This window comes from Heterocephalus glaber, unplaced genomic scaffold, assembly GCF_053883595.1.
Source record: "Heterocephalus glaber isolate CG9 unplaced genomic scaffold, H.glaber_assembly_v1.0 deba00001538, whole genome shotgun sequence".
Taxonomy (NCBI): domain Eukaryota; kingdom Metazoa; phylum Chordata; class Mammalia; order Rodentia; family Bathyergidae; genus Heterocephalus; species Heterocephalus glaber.
This window is the reverse complement of record NW_028258333.1, coordinates 27253057-27280920: the sequence shown is the minus strand read 5'-3', so window position 1 is coordinate 27280920 and position 27864 is coordinate 27253057. Positions and strand designations below refer to the sequence as shown.

General features: G+C 37.8%; 1 protein-coding gene and 1 pseudogene across 2 annotated transcripts in view; one reads left to right on the top strand and one right to left on the bottom strand.

Annotated features, from left to right (window-relative positions):
- Positions 1-27864, top strand: part of Mroh2b (maestro heat like repeat family member 2B) — a 75290-nt gene that overhangs the window by 30106 nt on the left and 17320 nt on the right. The window contains 11 exon segments of the mRNA XM_004848578.2: positions 464-583; positions 775-854; positions 17213-17348; positions 17441-17536; positions 17806-17895; positions 18268-18388; positions 21371-21468; positions 24251-24403; positions 26170-26327; positions 26819-26945; positions 27429-27616. Of these exon segments, the coding sequence (XP_004848635.1) occupies positions 464-583; positions 775-854; positions 17213-17348; positions 17441-17536; positions 17806-17895; positions 18268-18388; positions 21371-21468; positions 24251-24403; positions 26170-26327; positions 26819-26945; positions 27429-27616 (1367 nt within the window).
- On the bottom strand, positions 10047-11960 carry LOC101720884 (nucleosome assembly protein 1-like 1 pseudogene; annotated as a pseudogene). The gene is made up of 2 exons (XR_015442311.1): positions 10755-11960; positions 10047-10142 (listed from the first exon to the last, which is right to left on the bottom strand). The product of XR_015442311.1 is annotated as a nucleosome assembly protein 1-like 1 pseudogene (transcript).

Here is a 27864-nt window from a genome sequence, read left to right as displayed (position 1 = left end):
TTTTTTGTCTACATCCTGTACTCTGAGTAACTTCTTTGAAAATGATACACAGTGTATTGACTATTGTTATTCTCTTATTCTGCTATGAAATTTTGTTTTATTTTTTCATATAAAAATAATAAAACTTTTACAGAAAAAAAGAAATCTATACTACATATAGCAATAGTAAATATCTTTCCATTGAGTTATGTGTTAGACATATTTTGTACAAGTAAATCCTGGATGACAATGTGAACTGTTTTCTACTGTGAGTTTATGATCAAAGATGTTAAGCCAGTGCTCTGGAGAAACTTCAGTCTATGATCAGGGTCGGGAGGTGGAGAGTGGTAACCTATGCTTCTCACCTTCCCTGCAATTTACAACCTAGATTAGGATACAGATGGCAAAGGGAGGAAAGACTCATTTCAACCACTCTGTGTGGTGCCTGAGAGCTTAACTGGGACTGAGAGCCATTTCACTGCAGGACATGGATCTGCAGATGAGCTTCACAAGAAGCATCACTGAGATTGGTATTGCTGTCCAAGATGCCGAGGACCAAAACTTTCAGTTCTCCTACAAACAGATGCTAATCAGTCAAATGCTAGTGAGTGTGTGAAGGAGGAGGGAGGAAGGGCCTGAGGTATCCCACTTAAAAATAAGGAAAACTCCCCAGTGCCACGTAACAGATCTCTGCCATCTTTCTGAACCTAGGGCACCCAAAGGCCCAGCACAGTTGGAGCTGCATCTGAGAACTCGCCTGAGCCTTTTAAAACATTTCACTTCCTTGTGTTGCAGGACTTCATCCGGGAAGAGCCCCTGGATTCCTTAGCTAGCCCTGTAAGGTGGAAAGCCTTAATCGCCATCAGATACTTAAGGTAGAGAAATTGTTATTCTCATTGCAAAGGTGTGCACTCCCCCTCCTTCTCTTCCTAAGCAACTGACAAATCTGTCAGTGTGAACTCCAGTACACTTCCCCAGAGTGAACACACTTCATTATTTTCAAATAGCAGCATTGTCTCCTTTCAGAGTTACCACAGTGGCGGAGAAGCTGATCATTTGATGACTGATCTTGACAAAGAGCTGTTCCGCAGACTCAGATTTATTGATAGATGAGACTGAAATTTCTATGCAAAAAAAAAAAATTTTTCTCATCCTAGATCTTGGCCAGCAAGCAAATTTTAATCTTCCTAGTAAAAATTTAGGAAAACCCTAATCCCATTCTAGTTGGTTAGCAACAATAAACCTGAAGAAGAAAATACTTTCAAGCAAGTTTTTTACATCACAGTTCCCACTGCAGGAAAATAAATACAACTTTATTGTTAAAATTTGGAAAGTATCTAAAATTTTAAAATAGTAAACATTAACAATAGTCACCGTAGTGTTAACATTTTGACATTCTTCCTTCAAGTGTTTATTTCTAGTCCTGCTTTTATTACAAAGTTGAGATCCTGTTCTACATGATTATTTACCCTGCTTTTTCTAATTTCATGTTATGTACTCCAACATTATTCACAGTTCTTTCGAAACATTTTTAAATTTTTGTTTATGCTGATTGTGACAAAATATACCACATAAAATTTATCATCTTACTCATATTTAAGTGTAACAATTCAGTACGGTTAAGTACATTCACATTGCTGTTCAGTAAGTCTCCAGAGCTTTTTTTATCTAGAACTCTATGCCTATTGAACAATGACTCTTTGCTCTTCACCCTCCAGCCACTGGCCAGCACTCACCATTCTATTTTCTGTATCTGTGAATTTGTCTACTCCAGATACCCTACGGGGGTCAGTATGTGACTCTATGGTAAAGTGCTTGCCAAGCATTCACAGAGCCATGGGTTTAATCCCAAATACCAAAGAAAAAGAAGTACCACATACCTTACAGAAGTGAAATCATATCATATTTACCTTTATGTAGTAGATTATTTCACTTATAACTTCCTTAAGATCCATCTGTCCTGCTAGAATTTTATTCATTTTTTTATTAATTTTAGGTATACAATATAGGTATACATTTTAGGTATGTAATATAATGACATTCATCATTGGAAATTTGCACCTTTACATAATCTCTCTTGGCTCTTATTTTTCCCCCTTCCTCTGCCCTCCCTTCAACCCCTCCATCCCTCCCTATTTACAAAGACTTTGTTTCCATTTTTCCATTTTCTCACATTAATTCCATTCCCTTCTTTCCTTTTCTCCACCCCTCCCACTTCCCCTTCCCCTTTTCACCTTTTCTTCCTATTTCACATTATCTATTATACCTTTTAGTCCTTATTTACACTTTCAGTTTCACACACTAGAGAAACGATTCGTTATTTACACATGTGTCCTATTTATTTCACTTAAGAGTATCGCCTCATGTGCATCAATTTAGCTATAAATGTCTCTAGTTTCTCATTTCTTATGGCTGAGTAATACTCCATTTTATTTTAAAAACACACACACATTTTATTTATCCAGTCTCCAGTTGATGGGCAATTGGGCTGCTTCCAAGTTTTAGTTATTACAAACTGCTGCTATGTACATGGGTCCACATATATCACTGTAGTATGACTCTTAATTCCTTGGGGAAGATACCTAGTAAGTGAATGGCTGGGTCAAATGGGACTTCCAGTCCTAGTTCATTGAGGTATCTCCATACTGATTTCCACAGTGGTTGCACCAGTCTACACTCCCACCAGCAGTGGAGCAGGGTTCCTCTTTCCCCACAGCTCCACCAGCATTTGTTATTGGTTGATTTCATGATAGCAGCCATTCTTGCTGGGGTGAGGTGGAATCTCAGTGTTGTTTTCATTTGCATCTCTCGAATGACCAGTGATGTTGAATATTTTTTCATTTGTTTATTTGCTATTCCTACTTCTTTGTCTGAGAAATATCTGTTCATTTCAGATGCCCATTTTGGGATTGGTCTTTAAACTTTGGAGATCTGATTTTTTAAAGTTCTATAAAGATTCTAGATAGCAGATCTTTGTCTGAGGGAGAGCAGGTGAAAATTTTTTCCCACATTGTGGGTTGTCTCTTCACACTGTTGGTGGTTTCTCTTGCAGTACAGAATCTTTTTAATAAGAAGAGATCCCACTTGTTGATTGATTGTGCTAGTTCACAGGCAACTGAGGTTTTGTCCATAAAATCTTTTCCTACACCAGTGTCTTCAAGAGGTCCACCTAACCTCTCTTCCAACTGGTTCAGCATTTCTATTTTAATATTTAGATCTTTAATCCATTTCAATTCTAGTTTGGTGCATGGTGAGCGATATAAGTCTAGTTTGAATCTTTGGCAAGTTGAAACCCAATATTTCCAGCATCATTTATTAAAGAGGCCATCTTTCCTCCAGTGAGGGTGTTTGGCTTCTTTGTCAAAGATGAAGTGACTGAGGTGTCTGGAGTTGTTTCTGCATCTTCTAATCTGTTCCACTGGTCTGCTGGTCTGTTTCTTTGCCCCATGCTGTTTCTATCACAGTAGCTTTGTAGTATAGTTTTGATCTCCGCGTTGTTATACCCCCTGCCATGTCTCTGTTACCTAGAATTGCTTTTTCTATTCTAGGTCTCTTCTTGTTCCAAATGAATTTTTGGATTGTTTTCTCAAGGTCTGTGAAGTATGCTGCTGGAATTTCAATTGGGATTGCATTGAATCTATATAGCAGTTTTGGAAGTATGGCCATTTTCACTATGTTGGTTCTTCCGACCCAGGAGCAAGGGATGTCTTTCCTTTATTTGATATCATCTTCAATATCTATTTTCAGAGTGCTATAGTTTTCAGAGAAGAGGTCTTTGATTTCTTTTGTTAGGTTGATTCCTAGGTATTTCAGTTTTTGGATGCTATTATGAAAGGAATTGTTTGCCTTCTTTCTCTCTCAGTGAGTCTGTTGTTTGTGTAGAGGAAAGCTATTGATTTTTTTGTGTTGACCTTGTATCCAGCTACTTGACTGAATTTGGTTATTAAGTCTAGAAGACTTTTGGTGGAGTTCTTGGGGTCTTCTATCATGTCATCTGCAAATAATGACAATTTGACTTCTTCATTTCCTATCTTTATTCCCTTTATTTCTTTCTCTTGTCTAATTGCAATGGCTAATGTTTCCAAACCTATATTGAACAAGCGTGGTGTTAGTGGACATCCTTGTCTTGTTCCTGATTTTAGTGTGAAGGATTTCAGTTTTTGACCATTTAGTATGATATTGGCTGTTGGTTTTTCATAGATGGTTTTTATCAGTTTGAGGTAGAGACCATCGATTCCAATTATTTGGAGAGTTTTTTTCATAAATGCATGTTGCATGCTGTCAAATGTTTTTTCTGCATCTTTTGAGATGATCATATGGTTTTTGTCCTTGGCCCTATTAATATAGTGTATTTCATTGATTGATTTGCATATGTTGAACCATCCCTGCATCCCTGGGATGAATCCCACTTGGTCAAGATGTATAATCTTCTTGATGATCTTCTGCATTCTATTTGCCCATATCTTATTAAGGATTTTTGCATCTATGTTCATTAGTGAGATTGGCCTATAGTTCTCTTTTTTGGTTAGGTCTTTCTCTGCTTTGGGGATCAAGGTGATGCTTGCTTCCAGGAATGAATTCGGGATTATTACTTCCCTTTCAATTTCATTGAAGAGTTCAAACAGTAGTGGCAGCAGTTCCTCTCTAAATGTCTTGTAGAATTCAGCAGTGAAGCCATCAGGACCCGGGCTTTTCTTAGTTGGTAAGTTTTTAATTACATTTTCAATTTCATTGATTGATATTGGGTTGTTTAGAATTTTTAGGTCTTCTTCATTCCACTTTGGTAATTCATACTTATCTAGGAATCTGTCCATTTCTTCTGTGTTGTCCATCTTATTGGCATATAGTTTCTGGAAATAGGCATTGATGATCCTCTGGATTTCTGCTGGGTCTGTTGTCATTTCACCCTTTTCATTCCTAATGGTATGGATTTGGGCCTTTTCTTTCCTTTTTCTGATAAGGTTGGCTAAGGTTTTGTCAATTTTGTTTATTCTTTCAAAGAACCAACTCTTGACTTCATTGATTTTTTTGTATCATTCTCTTAGTCTCCATTGCATTGATTTCTCCTCTGATCTTTACAATTTCCTCTCTTGTATGAGCTTTGGGTTTGTCCTGCTCTTCTTTTTCTAGAAGCTTGAGGTTCAGCATCAAGTTGTTTAATTGGGCTCCCTCTATTTTCCTAATATGAGTATTCATTGCTATGTATTTCCCTCACAAGACTACTTTCATTGTGTCCCATAGATTCCAATATGTTGTATTGTCATTATCATTTAATTGAAGGAACTGTCTGATTTCTTCTTTTAACTTCCTCTGTGACCCATTGGTTATTCAGAAGTATGTTGTTCAATTTTCATGTGTTTATGAAATTCTTGCAGCTTCTTTTGCTATTGATCTCCAATTTCATCACATTATGGTCTGATAATATACAGAGGTGAGTTTCAATTCATTGCTTTTACTTAAACATGTTCTATGAGTGAGTATGTGGTCTATTTTGGAGAAGGACCCATGTGCAGCTGAAAAGAATGTGTATTTTGATTTTGTGGGGTGGAACACTCTGTAAACATCTGTTAAGTTCTTTTGTTCAAGTGTTTGATTGAGTTCCAGTGTTTTGTTGTTTATTTTTTGTCTAGTTGTTCTATCTATTTGTGACAATGGGGTATTGAGGTCCCCCACTCGTATTAGTGCTTATTTGATTTTTCATGTTCATTAGTGTTTGTTTTATATAGTTGGGTGCACTATTGTTTGGTTCATATATGTTTATGATTGTCATCTCTTACTCTTGGATTCTTCCCTTTACAAGGATGTAGTGTCCTTCTTTGTCTCTCTTAATCATTGTTGGTTTGATATCCACTTGATCTGCAAAGAGGATAGCTACTCCTGCTTGTCTTCGGGTTCCTGTCACATGGAGTATTGTTTTCCACCCTTTAACTTTCAGTCTGAGTTTCATTTTGAATTAAGTGTGTTTCTTGTATGCAGCATATTGTTGAATCTTGCTTCTTGACCATTCTGCCAGTGTATTTCTTTTGATTAGTGAATTGAGACCATTTACATGGATGGTTATAACTGATATGTATTGACTTATCATTCTCATGACTTTTTCTTTTTGTTGGATTCTCCCCCTTTGTCATTAATTTCTTGTTGTGCCAGATGGATTCATTCTGCTGGGCTTCCTGGGGTTGTAATCCTCATTGTTTTTTCTATTGTCTTATCTTCTATATCTGAAATTCTGTCCTCACATTGGCTCATTCTGCTGCATAAACTGTCAATGGAGTTTTTAATCTCCTGGAAATCTGTTTGCATCTGTTTTATGGATTCCATTTGTTTCCTATGTTGGGATTCCATCATGTTCCTCAGCTCCTCTATTTTTTCATTTATGTCCTCTCTAAATTTATTAATTATATCGTGCACTATGGGCATAATCTCTGCTGTTATCTGAGAAATTATGTGTGATTTCATTTTTTCCAGATCCTCTTTCATTGCCAGTTCAGGGAGTCCAGGTGGTTGAGTATCAGATTGTTTCATCTCATTTCCCTTTGAGATTCCTTCAGGTGATCTGGAAGTCTGGTTTTGAGACTTGTTTTCATATCTTCTCATTTCATTATGGGGCAGGGGGAAAGATGTGTGCTGCTGGCCCCCATGTGGCTCACCTCCTCAGCCCTAGAGTTAGTGGTATGGTGGCCTGCAAGGTTCACCTCTTCTGCACTGGGAGCAGCTCTGCTCCTCAACCCTGGGGTGGTGGTACAGTGGCCTGGAAGATTCACCTCCTCTGTCTTGGGGGCAGCGATATGGCAGTCTGGAATATTCGCCTCCTCTGCCGAATTTTATTCCTATTTAAGCTAAATAATACTTTATTTTATGTACTAGTTGTGATCAAAATATACTGTGAATATTTAGATTCTAACATTTTATTACAGTAAAAGACACATTGCAGTTAATATGCCTTGAAATAGTCCTCCTCTCTTTAAACACATTTATCCCACTTTTCTTCCCACTTTCTGAAGCAGTGTTCAAAATAAGCTTTCATGTATATCTTTAATAGGTTTCTTAGTTATTTTCTTGTGGCTGAGACACACTATCCAACACCCAAAACTCTAAGGAGAAAACATTTATTTTGGCTCACAGCTTGTAGAGGTTTCAGTCCACAGTTGGCTGGCTCTAAGGGAGGGAAACAGAGAGACATTGCAGAGGAGAAAGAGCTCCTGGCCTGGTAACAGAAAGCAGAGAGGGATCCAGGGAGGAAGAGGGAGATACACCCTTCCAGTCCACGCCCTCAGCGATCCACCTCCTCCCACCAGGCTTTACCTCCCAATATCACATTTCGCTATAAACTCATCAGTGGATAGTCCATTGATAAATATCATGCCCCATGACCCAATCGCTTTTCAAAATTATGAGCAGACAAAGCTTTGGGATGACATCTAGATATAAACCACAACACTAAATGTGATCAAAATACAAAAAAAATGCTGCTGCCAAGTGCCATCCATGGATGGGTAGACTTACAGAAACATTATGATGTGTCCTCATCCACCTTATTCACCAGATCTGGCAACATGCAAATTCTGACTTTTCCCCAAAGTCAAAATAATCATTAAAAGTAAATATTTAGAATCAATTCAGGACATTGAGGCAGCCATGGCAGCACAAGTAAAAATACTTACAAAGAAGCACTTCCAGAACTTCTGAAAGTGGCAAGAATGATGAGATAAGTGTGTTCAAAGAGAGTGGGAATGTTTTGAGAGTAATTAATGGGAATATGTCTTGTACTGTAATCAAGTTTTTAAATTTTAAATATTCACTGTATTTTTAGATCACACCTCATATATGCTACACTTTATTATCCATTCATCTGTCCTTGAACACTTGGGTTACTGCAAAATTTTAGCTATATTGAATTATGCTGTTTTGTACATGGTTGTACAAATATCTATTCAAGATATTTTCATTATTTGAGGCATATACCTTGAGTGAAAGCCTTGAATCATATAGCAATTCTATATTTTATTTTTTGAGGATGCATCATATTGTTCTCTATAGCAGTGGTACCATTTTATAGGCCCATAAACAATGCATAGGAGTTCAAATTTCTCCACATTTTCATCAATACTTGTCATTTTCTGGTATTTATATAGTAGCCTTCCTAATGGGCATGAAGTATCATCTAATTGTGGTTTTGATTTGCAATTCCCTAATAATTAGTGATATTGAACATCCTTTCACGTGTTTGTTGGCCATTTGTGTATCTTCTTTAGAAAAATGTCTGTTTAAGTTCTTTGACCATTTGTTGTATCAAGATTTTTGTTTTGTTTTGTTTGTTTGTTTTTGCTGAGTTATAGGAGTTCTTTACATATTCTGGAAACTAACCCTTTATCAGATATATGCTTTGCAAATATTTTCTCCTATTCTATAGGTTTCTTTTTACTCTGTATGCGTCCCTTGATGCACAGAAGGTGTTACACTTGATATACATCCATTTTTTTATTCTTGCTTTTGTTGCTTGTATTTTTGGTGTTATTTTCAAGAAAACATTGCCAAATCTGATGCCATAAATCTTTTTTTTAAGTTAAGTCCAAATTTTATTTAAGGATTTCAAATTACATATTTCAAATATCTAAAATGGAATAGAACCATCTCGGAATGAAGAACTGGCATAAATGAACACTGACATCCCTTGAAATTCAAATTTTACAAAGAAAACAATTCCTCTGTAAACCACAACCCCATTACATAACAAGATGAAATATTATCTACCTCTTCGCTGTGGCAATAGCTATTTCCTAAAGGAACGGGAAAAAGTGATTTTGTTACTTCTTTAAGTTAATTAAAAATGGGATTCTATCTTTAGATTAAAATTTTAAAGATCAGAAAAAGCTATGTTTACATGAAATATGGTTACAAAAAAATCAACATAGAGTGTCTAATCAAAATTCTGAAAATAAAAAGGGAAAAACTACTGTGATTGGCTAAGGATTTCCAGTAGTTAAGATTCTCAATAGGAATGGATAGTTCCACACAAATGTGTTCACATTTTAAATCCTTAATACTAAATTTTCAAAAAGAAAATTATCGGGTCAGGGATTTAGCTCAGTGTTTCCACCGCCTGCCCGGCAAGCGCAAGGACCAGAGTTCAATCCTCAGTACCAAAAAAAAAGGCCACTATCACCTGTAAAAATGTATCAACTCAAAATAATTTTATTAACAGCAGGAACTCTAGAACTTCCTCTTGAATTAGTCTACTCTCATTACCAAAAATAAGTTCATCCCCCCAAATAAATAGCAATTAGCCTGAGGTATTTTAAATGTGGCTCTAAAGTCTCAAACTTAATGGCATTCCCCTCCCCAAAATGGTCTTATTACCACTTTAGACCCCTAATCTCTATACTATTTACTACAGTATGTTCATCTAGAATATCAGAGAAAAAAAAGATCCTTGAACTTTTTGAAACAAACCCATCCCCATCCATTTTCACTAAAATAAGCAGCCACATGAATTCTGAGTGTTATCTGGCCAGATCCACAACAGGGCCATTTAAACTTCATTTTCCAGTTTAATAATCAAAGCCTGGTGTGAATAATATTCTGAGTATCACATTGTGGTACAAATAGGTTCAAATTTCTCAGGCTTTAAATGAGACTGAGAAAAGGTTTATGAAATTTAATGTACTATGCCTTAACACATCTGTGAGGTAGTTAAGTAAACAGTACTACCCATTTTAATACATAGTAAACAGAAACATGGGTAAATGACATAGCTAAGCAATTAAGGATCAGAATAAACCATAGAGGCTTAGGGCTTTCTCTCTAGCTATAATCCAAAACTATGAAATTTAACTTTTCTTCTTTTAAAAAATATATCACACCATTTAGAGGTTTTATGCTTTTACTTTTTGCTTTCCACTTGCTTATCAGATCTTCCAAAGTCGGCTCCTTTTCCTTCAATATATTAAACTGGGCACAATAATCATTAATCCAAGTTAAGCCTCTGCTTCTAATCTAAATTAGTACAAAATTAAGATATTATCTTGTAAGAACTAAAATTGCATTTAATATTTTTATTTTAGACTGCAAAAAACAAAAATAAGCAAACAAACAACCAAAAAAATGTGAAATAGGCTCATCAAATGATGTAAAGTCATCCTTTCCAGGAAAGCAGAAGGTAGACCCTACCACAAAGAAAAGATGCTTAGTTAATGGATGTTAAATTTAGAAGTACACTAAAATAGTATCAGTTTAACTTCTGCAAATTCTAGATTTTATTCACTTTCCTGTGGTAACCATAACCATGTAAGTTAGGCTTCCTTATAATTAACTATCACCTAAAATATAAAAATCCATTAATAAGTTAACAATTATCAGATTTGGTCTTACTAGAAATTCTTAACCACATTTTTTTTTCCTTTAAATGATGAATTGTCTTAGTATAAGTCACTGCATTTTTGTAACAACAACAAAAAAAATGAAAACCACAACTATGCAACTGACTTAAACCCACTCTACTACTAACAGGAAAACTTTTGGTACTTCGGGAAAAAGTTAATTTTCATAATTATACTCCAATAATTGTACGATTCAAAGAACCAAATTGCAGCAATGAATGAACATGCTTCAGAGAATCTGTGCATTCAATGTATCTGACAGTAGAACTATAGTTAAAATGCTAGTTAAACAAACTGGTCTTTAAAATAACAATTCCTTTTAAAAAAATTGCTGAGTCTACCAGGAAAATACAAAAACATAAGGCTGTAAGTAAATAATAGTTGTGTTTAGGCTATTACAGTGCAGGTTATCCTCAAGGCCACATACATCCTGCTTCACTGCTGCTTGCACTCTGCTGGGTTTTGCGCCTTCTTTGGGTCATAGTCTGGATCATTTTCCTCATCTTCTTCTTCCCCTTCCTCATCCACTTCTTCACCTTCTTCATCATAATCATCATCATCTTCTTCAATAGCATCTCCAGTGAAGTACAACACCGATCTTGGAATTCTACACTTACATAAAAAGTGACCAATTTCAAAGTCTGCAGCAAGGATAGCTTTGGCATCATCATCCAGATCTCCACCCTCAGGAACTTCAGGAGGAGCAAAAAAATTAAAGAAAGAATCATTGGAAACTGTTTTAGTCACAGTGCAAACTGTCCCACATCCCTTATGTTTCTGCTTCTTTTTAATGGTCTTCAAAGTGACATTCTTTCCTTTTTTCCAATCTATTTGGCACCTTGTACAGCCTATAATTTCTGGTCCATCAAGTGAAAAGGGACCAGAATCATCTGGTTCAGATCTCATCCTATACATCTTTGTCAACACTTCGTTTGTGAAATATTCATTGGGCTCAAAGTGAAATTCTAAGATAAAACTCATAGGCTGGCTAGAATGTGAGAACTCCACTTTAATGTCCTTCAAATGCTTCAGAATAGGTTAATCATGTTCCTGAACCATGTCACTGAGCCAGTCAACATTCTTAAAAACAGTCAACCAAAATTCAGAAATTCTTTTAGGATCTTCTTTTTCTTTATCCCTTTTTTCATCTTCAATTTTGGCCTTTTCTTTCAGCTCCTTGGAAATTTCTTTTTCCTCATCTGGTTTCCACTCACATTCTTCTTCCGTAGGTTCATAAATTGCATTAATGATCTCAAATCGCTTATCAAATAGAGGTTAGTAGAGAACAGCATACTTCCTTTCAAGATCATGAACTTCCTCATAGAATTTGGCTTCTATCTGTGCACATTTAACTTGAAGGTTTTTGAGAGCATTCACTCTTCTTTTAACTACCTTAGGCAAGCTTTCAATGTATCCTGTTGGTGTGTCTACCATACCATCAAGTTTTTCTTGAAGGGCTGCAAGAATCTGAGTATTTTGCATCATCTGAACAGTCAGCTGACGCTCTTTGATTTTTGTTTCTTCACCAGTTTCTTTTTCTACTTCTACAGCATCATCCAAATCTTGATCAAGTTCAGACTTTTCTCTGTTGTCTATGTCTGCCATGTTGTAAGAACTGCAAATATCAGCAGTTCGTTCTGGGAGTCAGGCAGCCGGAGCAGGGAGTGAGTAAGGGCGCCCACAGCGGCAGGAGGAGCAGGACGTGTAGCCGCGAGCAGATGGCGCTAAAAAAGCTATAATGCCATAAATCTTTTCTCCTATGTTTTCTCATAAGAGTTTAATAGTTTTAGCACTAACATTTAGATCTTTGATTCATTGTGAGTTGAGTTTTGTAAATAGTGTAATAAAGGATCTAATTACATTCTTTTCCATCTAATTCCCAGCGTCTGTTGAAAAGATTATCTTCAGGCTACAAGGCAAAAATAAATAAATGAGACTACATCACACTAAAAGGATTCTGCATTACAAAAGAAACAACCAACAAAGTGAAACAGCAAACTATGGAGTGGGGAAAATATTTGCAAACTATATATTTGATAGAAGCTTAATATCCAAAATTTATAGAGAACTCCTACAACTCAATAGCAAGAAAACATATAATTTTATTTTTTAAATGGGTAAAAATCATGAGCAGACATTTCTCCAAAGAGGACATTAAAAATGTACAACAGTTATATATAAAGATGCTCAACATCACCAGTCATCAGGAAATGCAAATCAAAACCATGTGAGATACCACCTCACAGTGCAATTACCCATCAGGTAACCTATTACCCATCAGGTTAGTTATTATCAACAATACAGTAAAGAACCAAACAGACAAAATATTTTTTTGTTATTATCTGTTTGTTTCTTTTTCTAAGAATCATTTTGGTTTATGTCTTGTACTCTGAGTAACTACTTTGAAGGTAATGAGAAACAGCTTATTAACTGCTGCTATTCTTTTATTTTTGCTATGAAATTTTGTTTTTGTTTTTTCATAAAATAAAACCATAAAAAAATAACAGACAAGTACTGGTGAAGCTATGGAGGAAAAAGGGAGAACCCTTGTGTCTGTTGGCAGGAATGCATATTGGGAGACCCATCACGGAAAACAATACGGAAGTTTCTAAAGAAATTAAAAATAGAATTAGCATATGACCCAGAATACTTCTTCTAGATATCTTCCTAAAGGAAGTGAAATCAACACTTTGTAAAGATGGCTGATTCCTATATTCACTGTAGCATTAGTCACAGTAGCCATGATATGAAAACCTACTACTCATAAGTCTCCAAAAATGGATGCGTGGATTTAAAAAACTATGACCAGTATCATTTGGTCTTTTAAAAAATGAAGATATCTTGCCATTTATTACAACATGCATGAACCTAGTGGATACAGAAATAAAAATGTGACACAATCTCATTTTTATGTGAAATATAAAGAAAAAGTCAAATACACAGAGTTAGAGAATAAAACAATGATTACTAAGGACAAGGCAGGGAGAAGGGAAAAGCAACTGTATAGAGCAAACACTGTACAAAATAGATCAATGGAATAAGTGAATCTAAAGATTCAAGATCCAACATTAATGATAGGTAAAAATATAGTACTATAGTGTTCAGGATATTTGTACCACACGAGTAGATTATAACTGCTGTTGCCACATGGAGGAGAAATGTGTAAATATATAAAATTGTGGATATGTTAATTTATTTCTCTACAGTAAATATTTTAGTATATTTCATAACTCTACATTGTATTGTATACTTTAAGTATACACAGTGAAATATGTTTAATGGAGAAAAGATTGTTCTTTCCCTCATTGAATGGCATCCATGAAAAAAATCATGTAAAAGTCCGGGAATGTAGCTCAGTGGTACAGTGTCTGCCCGACAAGCTCAAGCCCCTGAGTTTGATAAAAGTGTAAAACTTCCAACTTTGTTCTTTTTCAAGCTTTTTGGGGGGGGAGGGGGAGCGTGATGTATTTAGGATTCCTTCAAATGCCACATGAATTTTAAATTGGACTTTTCTATTTCTGCAAAAATACTATTGGTATTGTGATAGTAATTTCATTAAATCTTTATATCTAATCTTAACAATAATAAAATTTACTTCTCATTTTAAAATATATTTTATTAGTACTTGTTTTCAGTACATGAAGTTTGCATTCAACTTAGGGAATGTGTACATGTGCCTAAGGTATCTTAATTCTTTTTATTCCCCTTCCACTCCCCACTCATCTTCCTCCCTCCATCTCTAGATGTCTTTCCCCCATTTTTATTATTATTGTTATTATTTTTTTAAGTACATGTTTGTAACATATATTGATTGCATTCATTGTGGGTAGTTGATACATCTTAAATCTTTTTTTGTCCCCTCCCCCCTGCCCTCAGTTTCTTGGTCCACTTCGCATTTGCAAAAGATCTATTTCCCTGTTTCATTTTATCAGTTCTTTATCTTGCTATTTATTTATTTATTTTATTATAAAATATTTATTATGGATAATTCAAATGAGAGAAACCATATGGTACTTAAGATTGTGTGTCTGATTTATTTCATATGTTTTCAAGGTGTATCCATTTTCCTACAAATTTCTCAGATTTATCTTTTTTATAACTGAATAGTATTCCATTATATATAGATACCCCATTTTCTTTATCCATTCATCTGTTATTGAACATACCAGCTATTTCCAATATTTAGCTGCAATATTTTGAATTGTGTTGCTATAAACATTGGTATGCTTGTATCACTGTAATGTGATGTCATTAGCTTTTGGGGGGAGCTATCTAGAAGGGGAATACTTGGGTCAAATAATTTCAACTTTCAATTTTTTAAAAAATCTCCATACTGACTTCCATAATGGTTGCACTATTTTACATTCCTATGGACAAACAATATTAAGTCTTCTAATTCATGAACACAGGATGTCTTTCCATTTATTTGTGTCTTCTTTAATTTCTTTCAAATATGTGTTATGGTTTTCAGTGTACAAGTCTTTCACTTCTTTGGTTAAGTATATTCCTAAGTCTTTTATTCTTTCTGATGCTCCTATAAATAGAATTACTAACTTCTTTTTCAGATTGTTCACTTTCATTGTATAGAAATAAAATTGATTTTCATGTGTTGACTTTATGTCCTGCAACTTTGCTGAATTTATTAGTTCTAACAGATTCTGGTAAAATTTAAGGATTTTCTATTCCTAAGATCATAGACTTCTTCCTTTCTAGTTTTGATGACTTTTATTTTTCTTGTCTAATTGCTCTGGATAAAACCTCTACTACTATGCTAAACAGAAGAGGCAAATGGCATGTTTTGCCTTTTTCCTAGTCTTGGAGGCAAATTTTTCAGACTTTTACCATTGAATATGATGTTAGGTACAGGCTTTTGATAGATGATGTTTACTATAATGAAGTAAAACACAAAATTTCTAATGACTGTCAAATAATGTATTGCATAAAAATTGTTTACCCTACTTTCCCAACGTCCTACTGTTATATTTGTTTCTTTTTTTGGTTACTGGGGATTTTACTCAGGACCTCATGCTTGCCAGGCAGGCGCTGTGCTGCTGAGCTAAATCCCCAGCCCATTTGTTGCTTATTTTTTAAAATATAAATACTAACTTGAAACACACTTTTGTACAAAAAGTATTTTCTGAACATCAAAGCATAATAATTGACAATTTTTAATAGGTTATTGAGTGACATCTATGTCATACTAGTCATTGGCCTAAGATCTAAAATGACAATAGTGGATAAAATATAACTCTGCCCTGAAAAAGTTTCTGCCTACTGGGGAAAATAAATGCAAAACTTGCCCAGATAATTTCTCCAAAGTCAAGATAAGGAAAGCACAGATTACTGTGTTAACAAAGATAAATCTCAAACAAATAATTGTGATGATGAAGTAGGAATATGCTAGGCTCTAGAGCAATCCCATCAAGTAGAAATATAATGTGCATGTCATTGGAAGAGTTCAATAAAATGTCTTTAAACAGTAAGCAGAAAGTTAAATTACTTTTAAAAATTTGTTATTTCATTTAATTCAATATATTCAACATAATGTCACTTCAATATGTATTCAGTATTTAAAATCTGCATATCCTTCATCCTAAATCTTCAAAATCCAGTGTGTTTCACACTGATGTCACACCTTTTGGTCTTTTTCATTTTTTTATTTTTGAGACAAGTTCTCACTAGGTCGCCCAGGCTGGCTTCGAACTTACAATCCTCCTACCTAGGCCTCCCAGCTAGTTGAAATCACAGGTGTGTGCCACCACACCTAGCTTAATATCACATCTTCATTAATAGTAGCCACAGCTCAGGTACTGAGATAGCACATGTGGTTAGTGGCTACCCTTGCTTAGATAAGATTAATCTCTGGTGACAAAAAAACAAATCAGTGGTTGTCTGAGGCCAAGGCGAAAGAAAAGGAGAACAGCAAGGAAGTACAAAGGAGAACTTACAGAATGGTGGAAATTTTCTATATTAATGACTGTCATGTTTTCATGGGTGAGTACATGTGTCAAAATTCATTAAATAGTACAACTTAAATGTGTGACACTTGCTGTACATATAATTTAGCTCAATAAATTGATTTTTTTAAAGGGAGCTAGACAATAAAGATGAGAAGAATCTAGAGTTTGCCTAAATAGTAGTGAATCTTCTTCCTCTCTGAGGGAACCTATTTTCATGATTTCCTGATAGTATCATCTATTTTATTTCTTGTTAATTTGATAACTGACAAGTGGTTATCATCTTAATTTATATTTATTTAATAATAAATGGAGTTTTTAATATTTATTGAATATTTACATTTTCCCAAGTCATGTCAACTTTTCTTCTGACTCTCATTATTTCTAGTCAATAGTAAATGTCTGAAAGAGGGAAAGAAAGGAAAGAAGGAAGGAAAAAAAGATTCCTGTGTGGCTTATTCACTTACGCATTCATACCAAGTGACAGCACTGTGTAAAAGACAAAAGGACATATGAAATTAATAAAATTCACTGCCAGAGACTTAGAATATAGTTGAGGAACCCCCACACACACACACACACAGACACACAAAATGGAGAAAGTGAACAGGTAATGTTATCACAGATGTATAATAAAGTGTTAATGCAATGGGTGATAATTTGTACATCCCTCTAACAAATTAGGACTGAGACATATTGCCTGTGATCACCAATGTAGTCTGATTCTATGTCCCCAATCTCTCCAAGCTTCTGTCATCACCTCCCTCCACATCTAAACGTTTCAGAAAATGGGGTACATGTACCACGTGTCCAGATTTGATTGACAGGTCTCGGCAACTCTACGGGGTAGGCTGTGTTTGTAATCATAATATATATTCCTCCACATGGTTCCCATTTCAGTAAACTGAAACCTCAGCTTCCACTCCATGACCACCTCAAGATTCTTGAAGAGAATATTCGAAGGCTGCTGCCCCTTCCGCCTCTAGAGAAGCTCGCAAGCCAGGGTGAGACAGACAATGACCAGGAGCACATTAATGTACACTGCAGTGAGGACGGAGTTGGCTGAGGAACGGTGGTGGGACTTCATTCTTTCACTGCAGCTTCGCTAATACTCACATGTGATTTCAGTTTCTCTATGAACGGTCCATGGATGCTCTAGGTAAGCTTCTGAGGACCATGATGTGGGATGACGTGGATGCAGAGAACTGTCAAGAGATGTTTAACGTGAGTAGAGCCACCACTTGCACTGAACCCTGGCTCCCTAGTCCGTCCTCCGGTGTGCTGTGAGAAGCTCTACCTCCTTCACGGGAAGACAGCCAGCCTGACCCACTCACCCACCACAGAGGGCCAGTCCTCCTAGAAACTGTTCCTGGGGAGGTGGGCAGCCTCTTTCAGAGCAGACAGAGTGGGAGGGGCCGTGAGAGAGAGGGAGAGAGTGCAACTAAATGAATATGAAGAATGACGAAGAAAGGACCTTTGTTCCTCATCAACAGCTTCTCCGAATGTGGCTTGTTTCACCAAAAGAGTGGGAAAGAGAAAGAGCATTCCAGATCACTGCAAAAATACTGACAAATGATACCGAGGCAAGTAATCCCCAGAAATAGATTCCACAGGGACTTCTGGGGCAACTCAAGCCCCCAACTCCTCCCTGATGGATCTTGGGCCTCAGAGCACAGGGCCTCCCAGGGGCCTCCTGAGGGCTCCTCTGACTCCAGAGTACAGCTGGGCCCTAGAATTGGACCATGTGCTGTCTTGGCAATCTTGCTTGCTCAGTCACTTCTCAACTGCCCTTAAGAAGTCAGACGCCTTTCAGGAAAGTTTTTCATTCAGTTTCATTTTAAGGATCTGAAAGAAAAGAAGGGACTTGAGATCTGGCGCAGGGAATAGCTGGTGTAGGGAATACTGGGGACATTATGAAGCTGCCCTATCACACAGAAGCCTCTTTTGTCCTGCAGGCACCAGAGAACTTCAAGATTGGTTCATTGCTGGGGCTCCTGGCTCCTCACTCCTGTGACACCCTGCCCACCATCCACCAGGCAGCTACTAGTTCGACTATTGGGCTGTTTTGTATGAAAGGTGAGAGAAAAGTGGTAAATCCACAGACTAAAGAAGATCATTGTTTTCTTTTTTTTTTTTTTAATTTTGACCCTTGTGCTAGGAGCAAGGGTGAATACAGAGTACTTCAATATATTTTCCAGCAGGCAGTATGACTGCAGACCACCAGGGAGATTGGGCATATATGTTAATAAAACAGAGCAGAAAACAGTACTTGGAACAACTACACAAACATATATTATAATCCATTTGCAGAAGAAGCAAAGACATGGAATGGTTCCAATTTATTCAAGTGGGATGAACCCAGATGGCTTCACTTCCACCTTTGTCCATGTTTTAAAATTATTTTTTAAACCTGAAATAATTTTAGATTTACAGAAGTTACAAGAATAGGTAAAAGAGTTCCTGTGTATACTTCACCCAACTTCCCCATCGTGCTAACATCTTACATAAGCATGGAACAGTGATAAAAATGAAGGGATTGCGGCCAGGGATGTAACTCAGTGGCACCGTGCCTGCCAAGTATAAAGTCCTGAGTTTCATCCCTGGTACTGGGGGAAAAAAGAAAGGAAGAAGAAGAGGAGGAGGAGGAGGAGGAAGAAGAAGAAGAAGAGGAGGAAGAAGAAGAAGAAGGAGAACTACTAGCTAAAATATGGACATCTTTTAATTTCATTAGTTTTTCCAATAAGTCCTCTTTTGTTGTTGTTGTTCCAAGGTCCAGTCCAAGACATCATGATGCATTTTAGTCATCATGACTCCTTAGTCTTCTCCAATCTGTGACAGTTTCTCAGTCTTTCCTGACCTTGACACTTTGAATAGTTTTGATCATTGTTTTCTTTGCCTGCAGCTTTTCTCCTTGTGCAGCTATGTCTGCCTCTTTCGTCTCTTGTGAGGACTCCTCATCACCTCTGCAGTTCAGTTTTTCAGTTCCAATACCTTAATTATGTCACAGAATTTCTCTCTCCCTTGGATCTGAAGTAAATCATATTTTTCCTCAGTGGCTCTGTTTTCCTGGGGATTTTTTTTAAGAATAACACTGAAGCATTATAAAGATCCATTACAGTAGGTAAAATGTTTTGAAAGTCTCCAATTTAAATTACTGAGCAATTGTACATATTAACAATGCTTCCTCTATCACATGATTTTCTTCCAGAGAAAATTGCACTATTATTACAATGCTAGGTAACTTTCAAAGTTCCCTAAGTAAGACAACTTTGTAGAGGCTTTTCCAGTTTACGAGCAGGGCCTCCTCCTGTTTTCCAAGAATATATGAAAAAATATCAATACCAGAAAATATTAAGAAATGTTAGAACATTAGTATTAGGCTGAAACAAATAATCAAGGCCACTTAATCAGGTTAAGTCATTCAGTGTTTCACCAGTGACAATCCTACAGTGTGTGGAGCCCAGACACAGCCCAGGACACCGGGTCTTGGTTTAGTGTCATCTCATAACCATATTCAACTCATCATTACTTAGGAACTCAAAGTATTTACTGAGTTCCTTTCCATGTGTCAAGAACTGCTTTGATGCTGTGATCCCAGAAATATTGTAAGTCTAACAGTCACATAAGAAAAGTGTGTTAAAGCCAAATGGTGGGATTTAGTTGAGGATGGGTGAGGTTAGTCATCAATTCAAAAGAAAAAATTATTCAACAACATTAGAGTGGATAGGGAAGTCCTTTAGAATATGGGAAGATGGTACATTAGGGTCATAGGTTTTGACGAATCCAATACTTAAAAAAAGAGTTAAGTAAGTGGCAAGTAAGAAACCATTCAGTAAGAGAAAGAACTATGTGAGCAAGGAAAATCAAAGCAAGAAAATTGGATTCCATTACTGTGCTGCCTATTCTTTTTTTTTTTTTTTTTTTTGGTACCAGAGATCAAACTCAGGACCTTGCACTTGGGAGGCAGGCACTGGAACCACTGAGCTAAATCCCCGGCCCATGTGCTGCCTATTCTTTCTGTAGGCTATTTTATCTTATATATTTTTATGTGAAATACACAGAACTCAGGTCCTCATACACTCTTTGTTAACAGGAAATCTCATACAACATTAACTCTTTCCTCAGTTGATTGAATAAGCACAGTAGAAGGAGAGAAAGAAGATGTATTATTAAACGCCTTCTGGGCACACAAACTAGTATAATACTACATTAAGTACCCATAAATACTTACAGATGTTAATCAGTTTTAAGATGAAAGATAAGAAAGTAAGAAAGGTACCAGTTACCTGGACCACTGAAAGTAATGTGGCTGGCCTTTGACCTCACATATGTCTGACTCCTAAATCCATGTTTATTCCATTGAGCTAGGCTACCTTCCACAGAATGGTCTATAAGTTAGTTTCTATAATTAATATGCATTCAACAAGCAGATAATTATTACTGTTTAGGTCTATATTTATAAGTTGGTGTCAACAATCATGCAGTTGCTGATGTAAACTTCTTATTACAATTTTAACATTTTAATCTTTCCCAAGGCAGTTCACTGAAAAATGAAACTTCAAAAAGTACAGCAGTAGAGCAGTTATTAGAGACTGGGCATTTGTGTTAGACACACCAGGGTTCAAATTCTGACTCCCCTATTTTTACTCACTGTATGACTTCAGATAACTGGGTTCACATGTCTCTGCCTTAGATTTTTCATATGCAAAATAGGGAAATCAAGAGGAGAGTCTACTTCTATGGTCTTTATGAGTGATAATGAGACCACTGCATCCAGACCATAGGATGGTGTTCACATGTAGAAACTAATCAGGCTGAGCCTTTGGTGTGTTGGTTAAAAAAATCCAAAAGCAGGCTGGGGATTTAGCTCAGTGGTGCTGCTGCCTGCCTCACAAGCACAAGGGCCTGAGTTTGATCCCTGGTAGCAATAAAAAAAAAAAGAAAGAAAGAAATCCAAGAGCAGAATTAGTATCACATCAAACTGTAGCCTGCCACCTCTCCAACTCTCTCTGGATCTTTGAAGTCTTACACATTTCTCCCTTCCTTTGTTGACTTTAGGCATTCATCTGGAAGTGGAAAGACTGCAGAATTTACAGGAAGGGCTAGAATGTGATGATGTGCAGGTCCAGATCAAGATTTCCTCTAAAATAGCTAAGGTACAAGTATGGAAGACTGGCCAAGGGATGTAAAGATGGTTCTGGGTTAATTTCCAAATGAGAAAGCTAGAGACTCCCCATTTTGAATGAAGACAATAGTTTAGATATTCAAGCTAAATAAAAGACATTTTGTCCTGTCCTTTAACTTTAGGTACTTGTGCCTAGTCAACACCTGCTCTAGATCATGTTGTACTGCTGAAGACTTTGTGAACAAAGTGCCTTTCTTAGAGTGTGTAATGCAGTGGGGTGGAGTGGAAGGAACAAGGGCTTTGAAGCCAGTAAGCTGCCCCCAGGTACTCTTCCTGAAGTGCAGTTTACTCTTTTTCTTCAACAAGCAAGGAAAATGACCACAGCTTGCTTCTCAGTTATTGTAAGAACTGCCCAGTCTACTCAGTCATTCCCTCTGTCATGTATTCATCCATCCACTGTTCCCTGAGCCACTCATATGTGCCAGACTCTGTATTCCAGAATCTAAGACACAGCTGTCCAGCCTTTTGGCTTGTTTGGGTTGCACTGAGTGAAGAATTGTCTTGGGCCACGTATAAAATATGTATTATAATTAATGTACATCAGTAATAAAATTTTCATTTCTCTACTTTTTAACTTAATAAATTATTCTACAAAATAACAAGCCCACGTTTCATAATTAAATCAGAAAACTAACATGTCTGCTTAATAACAATAAATGTCTGTCTTCACAGGCACACATGTAGGCAGCTTCAGCCATTATTACTGGTAGTCCCATTTTATTTGTGAAGTCATGAATCTGACACACTCAGGTCTCAACAGGACTGATTGTACACAGCAGACACCACAGCACCCTCCCCTACAAAAGTCCCATCATCACTTACGTGGTCCATGCTCTGGTAGTGTGTAATCAAGTCATGAGAAATATCACTAAAAGTCACATAACAAAAGAAAAAAACAAGAGGATAGTCTACTCCTGACAGTTAAAAGTTTACAATCTCGTGGGCCCATGTTACTAGCTGTCCATGACCCATGAGCTGTGAGTTGGACATGACTGCTATTAGGATAGAAAAAGACAAAATCCTTGCCCTCATTGAGATTGCATTCTGAAAGGGATCTAAAAAATTAATATGGTAATGATAATTGAGAAAAATAAGTAAGGGAATAAGGGGAAGATGATCCTCTGCAGAAAGCCAGTTTAAAAAAGAAAATCATGCAACTGTTTGGGGGAAAAAACATTTCAGATGGAGGCAAAAGAGCAAGTGCAAAGTCCCTGAGGTCAAGAAAGAGATAATGAAATTTAAGAGATAACAGCCCAATTCAAGGACTTTCTAGATCTTATTAAGGACTTTGATTTTTATGGCAGTTGAAATCAAAAGGCAGTGGAGGTTTTGGGTAGAAGAGTACAGACCAATACACACAACTATGCCAGGTGTGAAATGTAAAAAGGCCCCATTATCCATAATGCAGCATTATCCATAATGTAGACTTTACACATAGGTATCACTGACATTTTCTACAAATGACAGTAAAACTAATACATTGTGACAACGTACTTACAGTGCAAAGTGAACTACCTTCAGAACAGAATGTATTTTCCTGATTTGGAAAGGTCTGCAGGGGGCTAGTAGTGCTTCTGAGAGGAGGCCAGGCTCATATTTTCTCAGAGTCGCTCCAGATGCTGTGGGGAGACTAGACATGGGCTGGGGAAAGCAAAATTAATGAAGTGAGTTTGAACACCTGCAAGAATCCAGGCATTAGATGACTTAGTTGGGACCAAGGTAACAGCAGCAGAAACAATGAGAAATCAATGAGAACGGGGGAAAGAAGCCAGCCAGGGGACTTAGCATAAAAGCAGCACTCTAGTCCTTTGATTCTAGAACCATGGTAACTGAATATGCCAGGCATGCACAAGTGTTCTTGGGAAAGAGCACATTTCTCCTCAATAAAACATCTTTGAGGCCCGGGGATGTAGCTCAGTGGTTTCACCACCTGCTGCACAAGCACAAGGACCCGTGTTTGATCCCCAGTACCAAAAAAAAAAACTTCGGATCACTTGAAGCAGGAGGAAAGCCAGGGCACACAGATCTGTTCTCGCGTCTGGTACCATCTTACTTAGTTGAAACCCTACATAGTGTTCCTGAAACTCACTCAGGGGTACCACCTTCTGCCTGCTTCTCAATATACACACACAGACATATGCGCTCATATACACACATTGCTGTCAGTCAAACATTTCCTATAGTTCTTTCACTTAGAGACCAAAATTGCAAAGTTTTTATGTTCTTGACCTCTTATTGACTCCTCTTAATATTGAAGCATAAAAGATCAAAACACGGAGCCCATAATAAGCCATTATCTATATGGATACCGTCAGCCACCTGGATATTCAGCATGGCACTCAGTGTGATAGATCTGAATGAGTTATCAAGGCTTTGCTATTCTTTGACAGACTCAAGGCATGTTTCTATGATATGTGAAATAGATATGGAAGTAAAAATTGCTATATAAGTATTATGCATTATTTTCCCCATATGCAGTTTGCTGTAACTTTAGGTTTAGAGAGGAAATTTCCTCTGCAGGCTTGAGATTCAATAATACGAAATGACAAAAAGATAACAAACACCAGGGAAAGATTGGAGATAAAAGGTCAGGCCTCTGTCCTATCTTCCCAGCTCCAGTGGCCTCAAGTATTTGCCAACTGTTAGGAAAGCTCAATGATTTTCAGTATCATACAGCAGACAATAGTCACAAGTTGTAGGTGTCCAGACATAAAGTGGGGCATTAACATGTTCCTTTCTGGGCGTATTCTCAGATTGTCTGTAAATTCATCCCAACTGACGAAATCCAGATGTTCTTGGAGGAAACTCTGGATGGTGTGGAAAGCCTCAACCCCATGCATATGAAGGCCTGCGACATATGGATGATTACTGCCCTGAAGGAGCACGGAGCTGTTCTGGAACATCAGGTGAGCTGGCAGCGAGTTGCAGAGTTGAACAGCCTTCTAGGGCCACCACTGCTTCTTAGTCTGCCCTGTGATGGGCAGCGGGCAAGAGCACACAGAGCCCCAAGGCCTCCATGGAGTGGTGTGCGCACAGGGCTCCTGCTGGGGCTTTCTCTATTGCCTCTCTACTCTGGGCATGAAAACTTTAGACAGTGTCTCTCTCTGGCTCTGAGCAAGGCCTTTGGGGTTATGCAAATCTGGGTTGTGAGGTCTGTGAGGACAAAAGTGGCCAGGTGGATGGGGTTGGCCATCCAGGGTCAGGAGAGCTGCTCACCCCTGTAGCAATTCACACTTGTCTTTCACCTCTCAGGTGCAAGGCTGGTGAGCAAGGTTGCCAGTGGGTTGGGGAAAAGTCCTGAGTCCTTCCTCCCAACTAAGTGCAAGCAGAATGAACAATTTAAATTCAGAAATCTTAGTTAAGAACTCCAAATGGGGACACCTTTGTCCTGTCTTCTGAATCAGACACAATAGAAGCTATTCGGACATAAATAAGGAAGAAAGAAACTGAATGAAGGCATCTCAAGGAGAGGAGAAAGAAGTGCTTGTCCCCATATCTCCAAATCAACTACTTTGATTTAAAAATTCTCCAAAGCATGGCTTTTATGCAAGGGGATTAGAAATTACCCCTGTGCTAGGCAGGCAAGGTGGCACATGACTGTAATTTCATGACTCTGGGAAGCTGAGGCAAGAGGATCCAAAGATCAACCCCAGCCTGGGCAACAGGCAACTCAGTAACTTAGCAAGACCCTGCCTCAAAATACAAAATAAAAAGTGCTGGAGATTAGCTCAGGACAAAGACCCTGAGATGAATCCCTGGTGTTACTAAAGGAAAACAAAAACAGAAGGAAAGGAAGGAGGGAAGGATGGAGGGAGGGAAGAAAAAGAAAATACTTCTGCGCTAATTACTCTCCAATAAGTCATTTGTTAAGCATATACTCTATGATAGATGCAGGCTGGGCATGGAAGAATTCCCATAATAAACATGAAATGGCCATGTATCTGTGTGTTTAGCAGGAGTTTACATGGACTATAAGGTTTGTGTTTCAGAAAGTATATGACATATATCCATCATTGTACAGAATAGTTTCACTGCCCTACAAATCCTCTATTTTCTGTCACTTCTCATGTTTTCCAATTTTAAATCTTTACCTGTGTTTTTCTGACAAGGATGCTCTCCTCCTCCATCTCTACTTGGCCCTTTGAAGTTGCTACATACACTTTAAGGCCCAGGCCAAATGTTCCCCAAAATGATGTCAGTTACCCATTGCTCACTGCCTGGAGCACATTTCTTGTGTGATGCATGGCTGATCATTTTTGGAAATAAATTTCTCACCAGCTCCAAAGCATATCTATATATCTATATTTCCAAATTAATACTCAAGACATCCAAAGCACCTTTTTTGTTGAAAACACCAGTTCCGACAGATATCTTTCAATCACTACTCCTTTGCCAAAAGGACCACCTCTTTTTCATTTTCAGTATCTTCCCCACAGTTCCTAGCACAGCACCTGTACAATGCACTCTCTCACTAAACTTAATTAAGAATAAACACTCAATTCATCAGCAGTCTATATGAGTGGCAAATAAGCCATGTGTAGAATCAATTATTTTTTCTAATTATATTTATAATTCATCAACCACCCACCCTCAGTGTGCTGGTGGTACCTTCCCTGAGCCATTCATGTAGAAAGGAAATGCCAAATTAATATTTTATTTGGCTTCTTTTTAGCTACTGGAGATCCTGAGCACAATTCACTATCACATGCCTGTTCTCAGACAAAAAGAGGAAAGTTTTCAGTTTATGCTAGAAGCCGTCTCCCAGATAGCCAGCTTCCACATGAATGCAGTGGTTGTCAGCCTTTTACAGAAGCCTCTGCCCTTTGACAGGTAGACTCTAATTGGACTGGTCTCTCCTCCCAGGAAAAGCCACTCCACCAGGCACTGGGGAAAGAATTATTCAAAAAAGCTTAAAAACGCCTCACCTGAACAACTTAAAAATTGGTATTTGAATCACAAGTAATGTTTCCCAAATATCTTTATTGGATAATAATGATGTTGGTTTTGTTTTGTTTTTCTTAAGTTCACCATAGGAATATGTGAATATTAGAAAGTAAATATTCCTTCCCTGTCTGATTGTATAAAATGCACCTATGTGAGAGTGTTTCATCTTGATGGATATTAACAAAACTCAGTAAACCTAGGACCAGGGTGCTGAATTGTTAAACAAAACATTGTCATTAGCCCCTGGCATGGCAACACGTCCATCTGCCCTTGAAACTGTGATTAGTCATCAGGTGGTTTTAGAGTAAGCCAGATGGAAAAGCTCACAGTCCAGGGAGTTGTGCTTTATCTGTTAGCTTCCTGCCTTGCCTCTCTAGGGATACAAAGACACTGTGGAAGGCGCTAGCTGAAAACCCAGCCTCCAGTGGCGAACTTATTCGAGCCTTAATAGACAAACTGGAGGCCAGGTTAGAAGACGACATCGCCGGGATAGATGCAATTTCAGTGAGTTGTACATTTCATCACTTCCTGGAACTTTGCCTTGTGCACTAATCTGTTTCCCCTTTGAGCATGATGCTTCTCCTCTCATAGCATATCTCCTCTTCATAACTTTGTCTGTGGATGATCATTTTTGGAAGCAAATTTCTCATCAGCCCCAAAACATAGCTATGCATCTATATTTTCAAATAAACTTTTGAGATATCCAAAGCGGCTTTTTTGTGTTGAAAAACTGCAATGCTGAAAAACATTTCATTTTCCATTATTGGTGCCACCCGGAAGTTGTGGTGCCAACAACACGGCAGTCCTGAGAAACACAGCCTGAGTGAAGAAGTTTACAGATGAACTCCCCTTTTGTGTGTTTTACCCTGAACATGGTCAATGTGGAAAATAATCACCGGGGGTGAAAACAAACTGAAAAATCAGTCCAGGGAAAAGGTGGCCTCAAGGAGAGGAGACCATCTGATCAGAGGTCCTTTGTTCCCTCAGGTGGGCTGTGCTATGTATGAAGTGGTCTCAACAGGAGTCCCAGTCACTGGCTTGTATGCAGAGCTATTCACTCTCCTTCTGAAGCTGGTCAGCTGCACACTAGGCCAGAAGATGCCCACTTCTGCCCTCAGCCACAGGCGGCGCGTGATGCAGCAGGGGGAGCGGCAGCAGGTCCCAGACCCCTGCAGGTAAATGGCCTGCGAGAGGAAGCTTCCAGTGTGGTCCTGACCCCAAGCTCCCAAAGAGGGGCTGTGGAAGCCAGTATCAAATACTTGTGAAGAAGCAAGACTCTATAACCCTTAAGCTGTGACACTGGCCTTGTAGTTCTTTTTCCTTGACCCAGTGTAGCTGCCCAGAATGAGAACATAAGGAATGAGCGGTTATTCTTCTTTGCCTGGAGGGCCCACTCTGTTTCCTTTGGCTTCCTTTGTTGAAA